At 53.1% G+C, this 16,103-nt stretch overlaps 1 protein-coding gene across 2 annotated transcripts; it reads right to left on the reverse strand.

Moving 5' to 3' along the window:
* Nucleotides 1-1,297: 1,297 nt before the first annotated feature.
* SPINT1 (serine peptidase inhibitor, Kunitz type 1) lies at nt 1,298-14,785 on the reverse strand. Of its 2 annotated transcripts, none has more exons than XM_069461475.1 (11): nt 14,690-14,785; nt 13,860-14,393; nt 5,855-5,982; nt 5,481-5,619; nt 5,221-5,391; nt 5,039-5,065; nt 4,588-4,713; nt 4,437-4,487; nt 2,812-2,982; nt 2,552-2,599; nt 1,298-2,095 (listed from the first exon to the last, which is right to left on the reverse strand). In XM_069461475.1, exons 2-11 carry the CDS (start codon nt 14,308-14,310, stop codon nt 1,890-1,892), a joined length of 1,518 nt encoding a protein of 505 aa, XP_069317576.1. In that variant the 5' UTR covers nt 14,311-14,393; nt 14,690-14,785; the 3' UTR covers nt 1,298-1,889. The 2 variants fall into 2 exon arrangements, with proteins under 2 accessions (XP_069317576.1, XP_069317567.1); XM_069461466.1 differs by having other exon boundaries at nt 5,173-5,391.
* Between the last annotated feature and the right edge of the window lie 1,318 nt (nt 14,786-16,103).

The following is a 16,103-nucleotide window of genomic DNA, read 5'->3' on the forward strand; positions in this document are numbered from 1 at the left end:
CTCTGGAGGCTCACAGCCTGGCTGCAAGACAGACAAGTAAATGAAATAAGAGGTGCTCAGGGCTCAGGGTCCTATTAGCATACACAGGTGAGCAGCAAGGAGAATCTGCCACCTGGGGGTGTGTGGGAGGGTTTTGAGCTTAGGCTGAGGGATAAGAAAGTGGGAGGTGCTCCAGGTGAGCACAATAGGTACAAAAATACAGAAGTGTTACCCACCAAAAGGAAGCCCATCCTGGGGTGCTAGGAAGGTTCTGCTTCTTGATCTAGGAGCTTGCCTCAGAGGTGTGTGCAGTTATGGAAATTCACTGAGCCATACACTTACGACTTCATGTATGCACGTGCACGCCAGTTATACTTCAGTTGCTTAAAAGCAGCCCCCACCTTCTTTTGTAAGACAAGACTAGACTGCAGAGTCATACTGTTAGGTTCGGGATCCAATCCTCCCATCCCAGCTCTAGGACCCTGGGGACTCTTCCTCATTAAGTCAGCTTCCTCACCTGTAAAATGGGGATAACAGTACCTGCAGCACAGAGCTGTGTGCTGAGCCAACGATTGCAGATATGTAAAGCATTTAAATAGCGCTTCCTATGTGCTTCTCTTGACAATACCAAATTTCTAATGATTGGCAGTGCCTGGCACAGAGAAGCTCAAAATAATTTGTTGAATAGATGAAGGAACAAATTAAAAGTGTGATTTTTTTTGTTTTTTTGCACCAGGAGGTGGCTTGAACAAATGCAGGGGTGTGGGTTGGAGTGGAGTACCTCCACTAGAGGCTCCTAGGCAGGAACTCAGGGCCTGAGCAGGGGTTGTATTCCTGAGCAGAAGCTGAGGCTTCTGTGAGTGGGGACAGAGAATGGCCAGTGACTTGAGCCCTGTCACTTAGGCCCTGCCGGGTGGAGATAAGAGCCCCAAGTCAAGCCTGTGTGTGCTTCCCCCCATCCCCAAACGCACACTAAGGCTCACCCCAGCAACTGCACAGGCTTGCGGAGAGGCTCAGACCAGGAAGAAATAATACTACACAGCAACCCCCACTCCCATGGCCTTCTCACCCTTCCCCTCTAGTGGTCAAACTTGGCACTTCTCCCCACCCTCAGGGGCCAGGGCAGTTTCGGGAGAGGTGGGAAAACCTGCTCAACAGGGTGGCCAAAGCCTGAACCGGTTAGACAGGGCAGTCCCATCTCCCCCCAGCAAACCTGTCCCTCTCCTGGCCCACAGAACAGAGGCAGAAATCCCACAAAAAGAACCATTTTATTGCATTGTGGATGGACTGGAGCGGTAGGAAGCTGAGGAGGGGGTGAGAGTGCGGGATGCAGCTGAGCCTCTTCTGGCTCTGCCCCTCCAGGCCAGGGTGGGGCTGGTCAAGGGCAGAGAGCTGTTTTGGGGGAAGAGGAAGGGAGGAGGCAGAGCATTCCTCTTCACCCACTCCATGGCATTAAATAAACACAAAGCAACTCTTTACAGCACAAACTATACAGGGAGGTCCTTCCTCCCAGCCCTGGACTGCACAGAGTGGAAGGGAATCTCTGGAGGACTGGGTTGGGGCCTCGAGCTTCTGTCACCACCCCAGGCCCCTTCCTAATGCCCTGAGGCAGGGGCAGACAGCTCTGAACAGGAAACAAAACTCCAGTTTCTTCCAATCTCCTGAGCAGGCAGGTCCATCTGTGTATGATACTTCTGGCCCAAGGGTTTTCTGGTCCCCCAACCCTGAGTTTTCTCAGGACCTGAGCTTAGCTGAGATTCCTCCAAGAGGGGCTAGAGTCTGGGCCTTTGAGGCAGAGCGGGCCTGGGAAACAGGCAGTGGGAGTCTGATCCTAAAGTTTTCCCCAGCCCAGGCCTCTGCCTTGGCAAATAGAAAGCAGGGCCATGTGAGAGCTGGCGAGAGACCCAGGCTCAGAGGGGTTGGGTAGTGTGATAATAGACCAGGTGCTCTGTGTCCTCGGCAGTGGAGACGGTGGAGCTGGCGGGGGTGGGCAGTGGCTGGTGGTGGTGTCCGTGAAAGTCTTTTCTCTGGTTCTTGAAGAAGCAGTAACCCAGGATGGCTACCACCGCCACGATGCAGGTGGTCAGGAGCACCGCCACGGCCATCTCCGCAAAGCCTGGAGGAAGAAGGGGTGAAATGAGGAGCTACCAGGGCCTGCCTGGTTCTGACACCCACCCCTGCTCTGTGGAAGGGACCAAGTCAAACGGATGCCCGGTGTGAAGGACACAGGCACCCAGTTCAGACCTCCCACACACGAGTGACTGAATGGCTCCATTTGGGAGCCCAGGGGGATTCTGGTGGGCCTCAGGTCTCGGCTCCAAGTTGTCCTCCTTATGAGTGGCTTGGGGGAAGGCCTGGAACTCCAATGGCAGACCCCTGGCATGCACTTTACTCGACTTCCCTCCCTTGCCCGTGGCAGGCATCACTATTTGACTGTGGCACTCTGTCTCTACGGGCAACCTCAGGATCCTTCTCCATACAGGTGTAGACGGTCACAACCAATCAGGTGGAGTTGATTCCTTGAGCTGATACCTACATGTCAACCTTGGTAACAGGACAGACCAGGGCTTACCTACACCGGGAATGGGGCTTTCCCGCCGCAGCCCAAACACATCTTTCTCTGCAAAATGATGAGGTAGAGACCAGTCAGCACTAAGGGCTCGGGGACTCAGCCGCCCCCAGTGCCCCAGACCCCCACTGCCATTGTCCTCCCACCCTGACTCCAGGCACTCTGAGGATGGAGGTGTGACCCACCCAGGCCTTGCGACAGAGCAGAGTATGCTAGCTATACCTTTCCCCTCCACACCCCCACCCTGCCATTGCCCCGCTCACTGGAGATGCCACGACAGGACTCAAGACACTGCTGCTCTTCCTCAAAGTTGTTCTTGTTGCCATAGCAACCGCCATAGGTAAAGCGGGCACAGCGTTCGTTGAAGGGGTTATAGTACCAGCGCGGGATGCTCTCCTGGCACAGTCCCGTGTCTGGCAGGTCCACGCAGTGCCCTGGGGGGTAAGAAGCAGGCCAAGTGACAAGTGAGTCCCCAGGACATCCTGCCACCATCTGCCAGGCTCCGCACGGCTCCTGCCCACCACCTCCCGACCGGCCTCGTGCTCCGGACAGCTGTGGCTGAGTGAGGGCCTGAGAGGCCCCAGAAACAGCTGGCCCATCTCCAGTGTTGCCAGAAGCACGGAAGACAAACCCTGGACAATAATCTTAGGCACGAAGGTAATCTATACTGGCTCACAGTTATTTCTTTCTCTTTTTTTCTTTTCTGTTTCTTCTTTTTTAGAGACAGCCCTGTCTCCCAGGCCAGATAGCATAGAGTGCAGAGGCATCATCATAGCTCACTACTACCTTAAACTCCTGGGCTGGAGGGATCCTCCTGCCTCAGCCTCCCAAGTAGCTGGGGACTACAGGCGCACATTACCACGCCCGACTAATTTTTCATTTTTTCATAAAGATGGGGTCTCGGGGTCTTACTCTTGCTCAGGCTGGACTTGAACTCCTTGCCTCAGGCGATCCTCCCGCCTCAGCCTTCCAGAGTGCTAGGATTACAGGCGTGAGCCACCGCACTCAGCCTCTTTTTCAATCTTCTTTCACCTTTTCTGACAGTGTTAAGGTCCCAGTTTTCTAAACAGGGAGGTTTACCTTTTTAACAAAGAGGATGGGCCTCAGAGTCTGAGCCTTGGCAGGTAACAATGTCCAGCTAAAATTTATTAACATTGCTTTATTGTATTTATTTTTATCATTATTTACAATGTATGGCAAGTAATAGTGGCTTCCCATTTATGGTAGTGATGTGAAATTTCCATTTCCATTAAGTTTAAAAAAGTGCTTGATTGGCCAGGTGGTGGCTCATGCCTATAATCCTAGCACTCTGGGAGGCCAAGGCAGGAGAATCGCTCGAGGTCAGGAGTTTGAGATCAGCCTGAGCAAGAGTAAGATCCCTTCTCTACTAAAAACAGAAAGAAATTAGCCAGACAACTAAAAAATAGAAAAAAAATTAGTTGGGTGTGGTGGCTCATGCTTGTAGTCCCAGCTACCAGGGAGACTGAGGAAGGAGGATCGCTTGAGCCCAGGAGTTTGAGGTTGCTGCGAGCTAGGCTGACGCCACGGCACTCTAGCCCGGGCAACAGAGTGAGACTCTGTCTCAAAACGAAAAAAAGTACTTAATCGATTAAGTAAATAACATCTCAGTGATACGTGACGGGCACGGTTAAAGTTATGAAGCTGTTCAGAGAATGAGTGATGCTTAGAAAACACAGAGCCACAGAAGACAGCCCAGGAGCCCACCGGGGAACAGGCCGCTCATCTGGAGAACTGGGGAGCCCGCCCTGGCTCTTTGTGCCCACCGCCTGGCACATACAGCAGGCCCCACAGGTACTGCTGGATGGAATGAGTGAGGATGGCAGTGCCAGCATCTGCCCTGACCCAGGGGATCTAGGGAGGATCTCACCTTTGTCACTGCGGAAATGGATGCTCTGGAGCTCGTCAAAGCCACTGGTATCTGCAGAGATGAAAGGTCAGAGGCTCTGCCCAGGGGCGCAGAGCAGAGACGTTAGGACCTCCGAGTCTGCTGCCCACCCCCTCCATCCCCCAGGCCTCACATTTTTCACAGGTGGCCTCATCAGAGGCATCGGGGCAGTCAGGGGTGTTGTCACACTCCAAGAAACTGTCGATGCAGCAGCCATCGTCGCAGCGGAACTGGGTGGAGTGACAGGTGCCAGAGCACACTGGGTCGGGGTGGGACGGAGTGGGGGTGAGGTCAGGCTCAAGCAAAGAGCAAGTGCCAGGGGCCCATCATCTACCTCGCTCTCCCTACCCTGACACGGCATCATGACACATCCCCCATTCCCTTTCCATCAACCCTACTCCTCCTGCCAGTGGACTGGGCAGATCCCGATAGGGAGGATGCTGGGCTGGAAGGGGTGGGGTGTTTGTGGTCCTTCCATATACTATGGGGGGAGGAATGGGTTGGGCCAAGGCAGGTTGGCCAGGGGATGGATGGCCTGGAGACCTGGCGGAGGTCAGGGGAACAGGGAAAAGAGTAAAGCCCACCTGGATGGTGCCTTTCCACAGAGGGGCCTGGGAGAGAGAGAACAGAGAGGTGAGAGAAGGCATGGCCAGGCTCCAGTAGGGAGATGATGACTGGGGGTGCCCACCTCCCTTACCAGTGAAGAGAGACCACTCACCCGGGGGGAAAGTCACCTGAGCCCCAAAGCTGCCTCTCAAAGGCCCACCTTGCACATTCCGGCAGGCTAGCATACACTCCTCTTCCCGAAGGTAGTTGTTCTTGTTGCCTAAGCAACCTCCATAGGTGAAGCTCTTGCACATCTGTTCTGTGGGGTCGTAGTACCAGCGGGGAAAGGAGCCCCGGCAGCGGCCCACCTTGTTGGATGCGAGGCAATAGTCTACGGGAGAAGAGCTTGTGAGGGGGGCCTATGGGGCCGATCTGCAGAGCGGGGTGGCTCCAGGCACTGCCTCCCCACCTCTCCCTCACCTTCTGTCTGCTTGACAGAGAGCACAGTGACGGTGACGTTGGTCATGTTCTCTGGCTGGTCTGAGTCAGTCACCGTCAGCTGGAACAAGTAGGTGCCTTCTTTGAGTCCCCACAGCTCTACCTGGTCCGGATCTTTCTTCTACACACAGGAGTGGCCATCAGGCTTGGGCACCCCCTGATGCCCTCAGGCCACCCCAGGCCCTTTCAGCCATCCCCGAACGCCCCAGGGAGAGCAGAGAGACTTGGTATTAAATGCACCCTCAGCTTCTCTCCACTCCACCCCATCTGGAACCGCTGGTTGGCCTGTTGCCCCAGAAAGGGCCTCCAGGAGGCTCGGGGGGGGAGGGGGTCAGGGAGTCAGCCCAGTGTCTCACCTCTACCCTGACGTCTCTGTCACCTTGCAGCAGGTGCCAATCTGTGTTGTCCACATCCTTTAGCACCAGAGGTTCCTGGGGCTGTACCTTCAAGTCTATGCCCGCCCAGGCCTTGGGGATCCGGGACCCTGGGGCAAAGGTGAGGTAAGGTCAACTCTCACTGAATGGACCAGGTATCTCCCGGGGTGAAGTGGGGCCCTGGCAGTATGGGCCACACCTAGACCTACTTGGGACTTGGCAGCCTGCATGGGGTACTGGTGGAAGCTCATGACAAAACCAGCTTCTCACTGTCTAGTCAGACATTATGTCTCCGGTATACTGAAGACATTTTTATGTTGTAAAACCCTCTTTCTGAAGCAAATTACTGAAGAGCATGTGCCATCTAATTTAGGGAAAAAAACATAGATATTTGAGGGGGTGGGCTTGTTCCTATTTTCTACAATAACCAGGTACTTGGGCTAATTGCTTTAAAAACTTAAAGTAACAATTTTTTAAAAAGCCAAATAAGGAGACGTGTGATTAAAACCCATCACGCCTCACTCCACTGTCCAGATTGCTGCTGAGAAGCCCAGCTGGACAGAGGCCTTAAGCACAGAGTCCCCAGGGAAACAATGTAGCAAGCCTTGGTGCCCTAGGACGAGTGGCCAGGGGAAGAGGGTGCCTCTGGCACCTCAGACAGACTCTGTCTCCAGTTATGAGGGCTCCGAGGGAACTGCGCTCTCCCCTGACCTGACGGTGCCTATGCCTGGGGCTTCCTCCATCTCAGGGTCAGGGGCTGGCTGGGGAAGGAAGACAGGCACAGAGCAGGATTCCTACCCATAGCCGGGTGATTGGTGGCCCCCTCAAAAGATATGTCCACATCGAACCCCTGGAACCCATGAATGTGACTGATTTGGAAAAAGCGTCTTTGTACAAGTAATTAAGCACAGGATCTCCAGATGAGATCATCCTGGATTAGCTGGTTAGGCCCTAAATCCAATGACAAGTATCCTTATAAGAAACAGGATAGGAGGCTAGGTGTGGTGGCTCACACCTGTAGTCCCAGCTACTTGGGAGGCTGAGGCAGGAGGATCTCTTGCACCCAGGAGTTTGAGGTTGCTGTGAGCTAGGCTGACGCCACAGCACTCTAGCCTGAGCAACAGAATAAGAGTGTCTCCAAAAAAAAAAAAAAAAAAAAAGGAGAAAAGAAACAGAAAAGGAGAAGACAGAATGAAAGACAGATGAGAAGGCCACGTGAAGACAGAGGCAGAGAATGGAGTAACGCAGCCACAAGCCAAAGTACACCTGAAGCCACTAGAAGCTGGAAGAGACAAGGAAGAATTTTCCCTCGGAGTCTTCGGGGGGCGCATATCCCTGTGGACACCTTGATTTTGGACTTCTGGCCTACAGAACTGTGAGAGAATAAATTCCCATTATTTTGAACTCCTTTTTTTTGTTGTTGTTGTTATTTGTTTTGTTTTTTGAGACAGAGTCTCACCCTGTTGCCCAGGCTAGAGTGCTGTGGCATCAGCCTAGCTCACGGCAACCTCAAACTCCTGGGCTCAAGCAATCCTTCTGCCTCAGCCTCCCAAGTAGCTGGGACTACAGGCATGTGCCACCAGTCTCGGCTAATTTTTTTTTCTATATATATTTTCAGCTGTCCAGATAATTTCTTTCTATTTTTTTTTAGTACAGATGGGGTCTCGCTCTTGCTCAGGCTGGTCTTGAACTCCTGACCTCGAGCGATCCTCCCGCCTTGGCCTCCCAGAGTGCTAGGATTACAGGCATGAGCCACTGCGCCTGGCCAAATTCCCATTATTTTAAGCCAACCGGTTTGCAGTAATTTGTTGCAGTAGCCACGGGCAATAAATACACTGCCCTTAAGGGGATTACAGCCCAGTTGGGCAGATTAACAGGCAACAACATGAAGCAACATAAGGAGATAAGAGCCAACAACATGAAGCAATGTGTGTACAAGATAAGGCAGGTGACATTCAGAGAAGGGAGCCACGGCAGGCTAGGGGAATTCAGGGAGGCTTTCTGGAGAAGGGAGAAAGGGTTTTTTGATTGTTTTTGTTTTTATTTGTTTGATTGTGAGGAAGCATGTGGGGTGTTGAGAAACCAAAGCAAGGAATTAGGAATTTGCAAGGCTAGTTAGGTAGACAGTAAGGAGACCAGCTGGGCTGGGGTGGACCTCAAAGCACCCTGGATACCAGGCCAGGGGGCCTGGACACAGCAGGAGTGACATTCAAATATTAAACAAAGGGTGGTACAGGAAGGGAACAGACACTGGCCGCAAGCAGTGGAGCAGATTCCTGGAGGGCCTGGCTGCACTAGACATTGACTTCCTAGACACATGATGGAGATCCAAGAGTCCTAAGGGAGGGGCCCAGGGCCTGGGCAGCAGGGGCACGCCTGAGCTAGGCCAGCAGCTGTTTTCCCATCTGTTTATTTCTGTGGAGCAATGAGGGTGGCGGGTGGACCAGTGCAGCAGTTCAGGGGAGATGCAACGGGAGCGGCCTAATCCTGGGGCAGCCAAGGAAACGAAAAGGAGGATATGAGATACAATGCCAGCTTCAGGTTCCCCCCTGCCAGGCTCTGGGAACCAGGGAGCAAGAGCCAGGGCACAGGCGTAAGGGAAAGCAGATTTAGAGGGAACATGTGAGTTCAGTCACAGAGAAGTGGAATTTGAGGGAGGGAAGGCCTGGCAGTGGGAGATGGGCCCGGAAGCTCCAGAGAGGCCAAGGTTGGAGACCAATCTGGAGGCATATTATTAACAAAGATGCCATTCTGTGCGTGTATGCTGGACAGCACGCTAGGTACTTTCCCTTTATCATCTATACCAGGGCTTGGCAAACTGTGGCCTGAGGCCAAATCCAGCCCACCATCTCTTATATTATTTATTTTTTATTTTTTTAGAGACAGCATCTCACTCTTCGCCCAGTCTGGAGTGCAATGGCGCAATCATAGCTCACTACAGCCTCAAACTCCTGGATTCAAGCAATCTTCCCGAGTAGCTGAGACCACAGGTGCATGCCACCAGGCCTGGCTAATTTTTTAATCTCTTTGCAGAGACAGGGTCTCACTATGTTGCCCAGGCTGGTCACAAACTGGCCTCAAGTGATCCTCCTGCCGTGGCCTCCCCAAGTGCTGGGATTACAGGTGTGAGTCACCACGCCCAGTCATGTTATTTTTAAATGGATGAAAAAAACCAAAAGGAGAATAATCTTTTGTGACATGTGAAAAGTACATGAAATTCAAATTTGTGTTCATAAATTGGAACACAGCCTTGCCTGTTTGTTTACATATTGTGCATGGCTACTTCTGTGTTACAACAGCAGAGCCGAGCAGTTGCAACAGTGACTGTGTGGTCCACAAAGCCTAACATACTGGCTATTTAGACCATTATAGAAATTTTGTTGACCCCGGTCTCTACCACCTACCTTCATAACGACCCTGCCACACCTACATTCTCGCCCTCTTTTCAGATGAGAAAGTTGACACCACAAAGGTTCAATGACTTGCCCAGGGTCGCTCAGTTTCTAAATGGCAGAGTGGGATTTGCCAGGTCTGTTTGACTCCACAGCTCACGCTCTCTCCAAAATGTTATCCTGCATCACCCACCTGCTTAGAGGTGTGATTCTGATTACTTTTATGATCTTGAATTTTTGTTTTTAAGTTTAAGTAATACATGTACATGATATAAAATTCAAAAGGCACAAAAAGTTAGTGGAAATTTAGTCCTCTCTTCTTGACCGCACGGGTTCCTCACCCAAAGGCATCCTCTTTTATGTGCGCGTGTCTGTGCGTGTGTGTCTGTGTGTGTGTAAGAGAGACAGAGAGAGAGAATATGGAGATAACATTTGAATTCATAAGCATGCAAATTATTCATTTTGTTTTTACCTTAATATATACTGAAAAATCATTCCACAGCAACATAAAAAGTTTCCTATTTTTGTTATTATTGTATAGTATTCATTGTATGAATGTACCACAATTTTTTTTTTTTTTTTTTTTTTTGAGACAGAGTCTCACTTTGTTGTCCAGGCTAGAGTGAGTGCCGTGGCGTCAGCCTAGCTCACAGCAACCTCAAACTCCTGGGCTCAAGCAATCCTCCTGCCTCAGCCTCCCGAGTAGCTGGGACTACAGGCATGCGCCACTATGCCCGGCAAATTTTTCTATATATATATTTTTAGTTGTCCATATAATTTCTTTCTATTTTTAGTAGAGACGGGGGTCTCGCTCTTGCTCAGGCTGGTCTCGAACTCCTGACCTTGAGCGATCCACCCGCCTCGGCCTCCCAGAGTGCTAGGATTACAGGCGTGAGCCACCGCGCCCGGCCTGAATGTACCACAATTTATATTTAACCAGTCCCTACCAGCTTCCTGATTTAGATTCTCTGTCTTTCTCTTTCTCTCTCCTTCTCTCTCTCTACTAAGAAATAAACCATGCTGCCGTAGGGTTTATTATTACTATAATGAAACAGCATCACAGTATTCAATTATAGGATGTGTTGACAGACATTGAGATTGTTTCCAATTCTTCATTACTGTAAACAATGCTACAGTAAATAATTAGCTGGTAAGTTGTTTTACACATGTCTAAGTACAGCCACAAGAGGAATTCCTACAAGTGGAATTGTGTCAAGATGAATTCCTACAAGGGGACTTGTTATGCACAACTACAGTTTTGATAGATATTGCCAAATCATCCTCCAGAGACTCTACAGAGGTTACTCCAAGTGTAAGACTGCAAAGAAAGTAGAGAAGAGAAAGAGATAAGAACAGCTGGGGTGGGCGCCAATTCATGAGTGGATTATTAAAATTTCGTATATGTATACAATGGAATATTAATTATAAGGAACGACAGTGATCTAGCACCCCTTATATTTTCCTGGATAGAGCTTGAGCCCATTATCCGCAGTGAGGTATCACAAGATCGGAAGAATAGGCTCCACATGTACTCACCATCAAATTGGCACTGACTGATCAACACTATGGTGCTCACAGGGTAGTAATGTTCTCCAGGGATTAGGGGGTTGCGGTTGGGGGGGACGTAAACTCACAACTAATGGATGCGGTGAGCACTGTAGAGGGGAAGGGCATGCCTCTAATCCTTGCTTGGATGAGGCAAAGATATAAAATGTAACCAAAATGTTTGTACTCTCTTAATATCCTGAAATTAAAAAAAAAATTAAAAAAAGAACAGCTGGGGTGGGGCTGAGTAACAGGGATTCCTCTATGATGAGGCAGAGAAAGCAGAGCCAATGGGGGACTCACAGAGGTGGTCACAGAGGTGAGAAGACCAGGACACACATTGACAGCAAAAGGGATAGGAGGGCAGAGATTTAACAGAGAAACATGTCAAATGGTGCAGAGGTCTACAATAACTAATAAAAGGGGGAACTGGATTCAGGGATGTAGGGGAAATAAGACAGGGAGAACAGGGATGCAAAGTGGCTGTCTAGAAGCAACTCCCCAGCCCGGGGCTAGGCTGGCAACCAGGAGAGGACCCTGAGAGACAAAGCCAAGGGGGCAGTGAGCTGGGGGAAGACCTTCCTCCCTCCTTGCATTTTGCAGAAAATAATCAGCTGTTGGAAAAGGGGAAAGAAGACAGACTACTTAGCCATCTGCATAGCAGAGAGCTAGGGAGCCCCACTGAGCCCCCAGGGTGGAAGCAGCAGGCAGAGTGATACATTAGATCTTGGGCTGAATCAGGGGCTGAGTCCCACCCACACAACTCTGTCCTCTCCAAGCCCCAGTCCCCAGGACCAAGGGCAGGTGCCCAGCCCTACCACTCCCTTCTTCCCACCCCTAAGAGAGCAAAGGGCTAAAGTGGCAATAAACCAGCCTCCTCCAGCTGCCAGGCCTCAGGACATCACCACCTCCTAAGACTCCACCTCCTAAGCCACTCCTCCATAGGAGGAGTGGGAGGGCAAGAGAAGGGGAGAGGAGGAAGTGCCAGCTGCGAGGTCCCCTGGTGCAGGAATGTGGACTGGTCTGGCCACAGGCAGGAAAAAGGAAACAAGCCCACCCTGAGGAGGATGTCTCTATCCAATAGAAGAATGAAAGGTTTACAATTAAAGAGCACCCACACCACCTTGCCTGCCTTGTCCACCTGGCCTCCAGGAGGCCCGTAATGGCTTTACCCTGTCCTTACCCACCTCCAACCTCTCCAGCTAGACTCAGCTGAGAATGGGCCCCTTGACACACAAACAGCTTTCCCTACTTCCCAAAGTATCCCAGCACCCTAGGAGTGGCCTAGAACGGCCTGGAGCTCACATTCAGTCCAAGCCCGACCTAGCTCCCTAAAAGCCCCAGGAAATCCCCACTCCACCCTAACTTGTGCCAAGCAGGCCAGTCCTGGGGGTTTCCAGATGAGAAAGGCTGGTCCCAAGACCATGTGGCCCCAGTCCAGCTCAGCTCCTGACCAGACTTCAGGCTCTGGCCCTGGAGTAGGACTCCCATGGGCCCTCTGTCAGTGCAGGAAGGGCACACGCAGCTCAGGTCAATAGGAGTCATCACCACCTACACTTGCTGCTACTTCCTTGTGGAACAGGCTCTATCCCTACTCCAGTGGGACTCAGTGGCCCAGCCTGGCCCACAGATGTGCCCCCCTCCCCCAGAATCATCATCTCACCTCTCCTCAGAGACCCAAGAGAGCTACTGTAAGGACAGGGAGAAGAGAGGATCCTTAGCCTGACAGAGAGACTAGCCCAGGAAAGAGCTGGAGAGGAAAGCCCTTTCTCCACTTTCCAGAAATGAGACCACCCCCAGACTTGGCCCCAGCCCAGTTCTGGCCCCCAGACTCCCTAGTCTCGAGTTTTCTGTTATCCACTGAATTGTCTTGGATCAGAGTGATAGGTTTCTAGCAGAAAGGTGGTCTTGTGTGAAAAACAGAACAACACTTTTAGGGGTCCCCCCTCTGGGGTGTATCCCCGGCCTACCATTTATGGGCAGTGTTATCTTGGGCAAATTATTTAACATGAGAGTCTGTTTTCTAATCTAAAAAGTGGGATAACTACTAATAGCAGCCTTTTTGGAGATTGTTGTCATGGGACCTAAGTGAGAGGATGTGTGGCACAGCAGTAAACTGTAGAGTGCTGACAGAGGTTATCAGTATGACCCGCCCCTGCCCTGGAGCCCCACCTGGACAGAGCAGCAGTAGAGAGAACGGGGAAGGAACCCTGGATTGACCTTGATCCCAGCTGAATGTTCAGTCTCAGGATGAAAGAGGAGGAGCCCTGGCCCCTACTTTGCCCTTATCCCTGGAAGTAAACAAGGCTTGGCTACCAGATCTTAAGCAGGGAAGGCCTGTCTAGCTCACACGCACAGGTACACACACCTGCCTGGACAGCTGACATCCCTTCCCTACCAGGTATACATACCAACAGGCTGATTCACCCAGCAACCCTCTTCACCTCGCACCCCAGAGCCTCTAGGGTACTATGCCCACAACACCACCCCTCTGCGTTGGGGTCAACCACAGGCTGGGCTTGTTCTTTAGTCTCTGGGGTCTGACAGTTTTCCCGGACCACCAAAAAAGGCCAATCTGTTCCCAGGGCGTAGAGAGATGCTAACCAGTCCCAAGTCTAGCCACTGAAGGAGACTGGCCAAGCTACTTGACAGGGCCTCAGGGTGCCCAGGACAGTGTTTGGCCAGGGTGCCTTTCTAGTGGCCAGGCTTCATCCAGACAGCTCACTCTCACTCAGCCCGCCAGTGCCAGAGGTCGGGAATCCGGGGGGTTGCCTCCTCTGTCCAGTACACACAGCCCAGAGCAGAAGGCCATCACGTCCGACCACCCTGAATTCAGGAGCCAGAGTCTGGGCTCTAGGATGTCACCCATTTCCACTCACGTCCCCACTCCTTTCTTTACTGTTCATACTGTCTACTTTTAAGGAGGACTTGGGGTAGAAGTAGGCTCTCCTCCTCAACTCCTTTCTGATGCTCGCCTCCCCCAGGACTCTACAACTAGCCCCTTTTCTGAGTTTCTCCAAATCCATCCATCCTCGCACCCTCCTCCTTACCCCCAAAGCCTTGGGTCCGCAGATCGCGGTAGGAGCGATAAACATCCCGCGTGAGGTAGTTGATGAAGCCCTTCCTGGGCGCGAACTTGCACACGAAGTTCTGCTCGTAGAGGCAGTTGATGAGGAAGCAGGCGGCGATGGCGTCCTCCCCGCGGTCGGGCTGCAGCTCTACCAGCGCCAGGTTGCAGTGCTGGGTGGTGCAGCAGGCGCGCACGCAGTCCCAGCCGCGGCGCACCTTGGGGGAGTCCAGGAAGGTGGCGCCGTTGCTGACCGAAGCCGTGGTGTCCAGCACGAAGGCAGGCACCCCGGCGGTAAAGCTTTCCAGGCAGGCGTCACCCGCGGGCAGCCCGGGGGGCGCCGGGGGCGGCCCGGCCTCGGAGCCCTGGAGGTCGAGCGCACACAGGAGCCCCACGGCGACGGCAAGGAGGCGGGCCAGGACCAGACAGGCCATCGTCCTCCCGCGGGCCGTCGCCCTCCTCCCCACGAGGGTCACCTTCACAGTGCGGGCCTCTGGGTTCCGAAGGTGCTTGAGACCTGAGGGGAGGGAAGAGGAGGAGACACTCCTGGTCAGCCGGGCGGACTTCGAAGGAGGCGGGTCGGCCGGGAGGAAGTGGGGGGCGGAGGGAGCACCAGGACACCCGAGTGAAGTGCGGGACGCGGGCCCGGCCCTCCACGCACACTCCGGTGACCCGGCCGCCAGACAGACGGACAGATGGACTGCTAAGGAGCTCACGTACCCGGACACACGCGCGAGCGCAGAACAAAGGGCCAAACATGCTACCAGCCCGCTGCGCCTCCGCCTGGGTCCCGCGCTCCGGGGCCCCGGTTACCTGCGCAGGTGAGTGGGGTGGGGCCCGGCCTGCTGAGGTTCCGGTCCCGGCTTCCAGCGCGGCCTGGGCCGCAGCTTCCGCCCCGGTGCTCGGAGCGCCGGGGATCTGCCACCTCCTCCCCCTGGTTTCTGGTGAAACTGAGTCAGTGCGGTCGGGGCGGGGCAGACAGTAACCCCTGCGCCGTCGGCCCCGCCCACGCCCGGTGCTCCCTGGCCGGCCCTGCCCGGCCCAGCTGCCCGGCCTGCGGTCCCTGACCCCGCCCGGCAGTCTGGTTCCCCCGAGCGGCTCGCGGGCTCCTCGGGGTCCAGCTTCGCGAAGGGTCCTCGTGCCCCATTGGTGCCTCGGGGATCCCGGAGGCCAGGAGACGGCCGGGACGCAGCAGCGGAGTTGGGCGAGCGAGGGTTCGGCGCTCGGTGGCGGCTGCCTCCGGCCTCCCTTTCCGGTCGAGGCCAGCATTCTCAGCCCCAGGTCTGAGGCGCTAGGGAAATGCAGAGCAAGGAGAAATGCGGGAAAGCCGCATGCAAATGATCTCGACGTCGGTTCTTGCCACTTTGGAAATCACTTCCTTTCCGTGGCGAGAAAAGAACCCAGAAGCTGCAGCTGTGATCACTGGAATCCGGATGTCTGCCCTAGTGTCGCCGCCCTTGCCAGCTCTGGAAAGCCCTCCTTGCTGCCAGAGTGAGAAACTGTGGCGATTCCTCATGTCCAGGCTCCCCTGCTTGACCCACAGTGGTTCCCTTTTGTTTGAGGCCCTTTCTCATCTTGTATTAACGTTTCCCTTCCGATCTGTTACCAATCATTGGGCTGCTGGCCTCTCCTTGGAGATTAGGTTTCTTCTCTCCCACAAAGGGGGTGTTCCTGGCCACTCTCTTCCAGTGAAATGTCATCCTTGGAAGTTTAGAGGTTCCACTTCATGGAATAGCTGAGTTAATGCCCTTCACAAAACCGTGGACTTCTTGAAGCCAAGCACAAGGCCCTTCCTGAGTGACGAACTCTTAAAAGACCATTCCCTACACAGCAAGATTGGTCCTATTAATGCTCTCCCAAAACAGAGATTGCAAACCTTTTAGTGATGGCTTAACAACCCCCAACCCAATTTCTCACCTAGAGCAGCTTTACCTAGTAGGTCCTATTGCCAACCCTTGGATCATTTTCCTTTGCTGAACTGCGGCATCCTCCAGCTGCCCACATTATGGGTGTTGGGGTGGGTCTCTGGGGTCTGCTCCCCTTCCCTGGATTTTCCCACAACCCCTGGCACACTGTGGGACATAGAGCGATGATGGTATGCTAGGAATGAAGCAAATGACTTTGCAGTTACTGGCACGAAAGGGTTTTGTTGTGATTTGATCCCTGCCTCCCCCCATAGCTTATCAATACAAGATTTCTAATATAGGGGAATGTTACCTTATGGTAA

The sequence above is a fragment of the Eulemur rufifrons genome, chromosome 2, assembly GCF_041146395.1.
Source record: "Eulemur rufifrons isolate Redbay chromosome 2, OSU_ERuf_1, whole genome shotgun sequence".
NCBI lineage: Eukaryota > Metazoa > Chordata > Mammalia > Primates > Lemuridae > Eulemur > Eulemur rufifrons.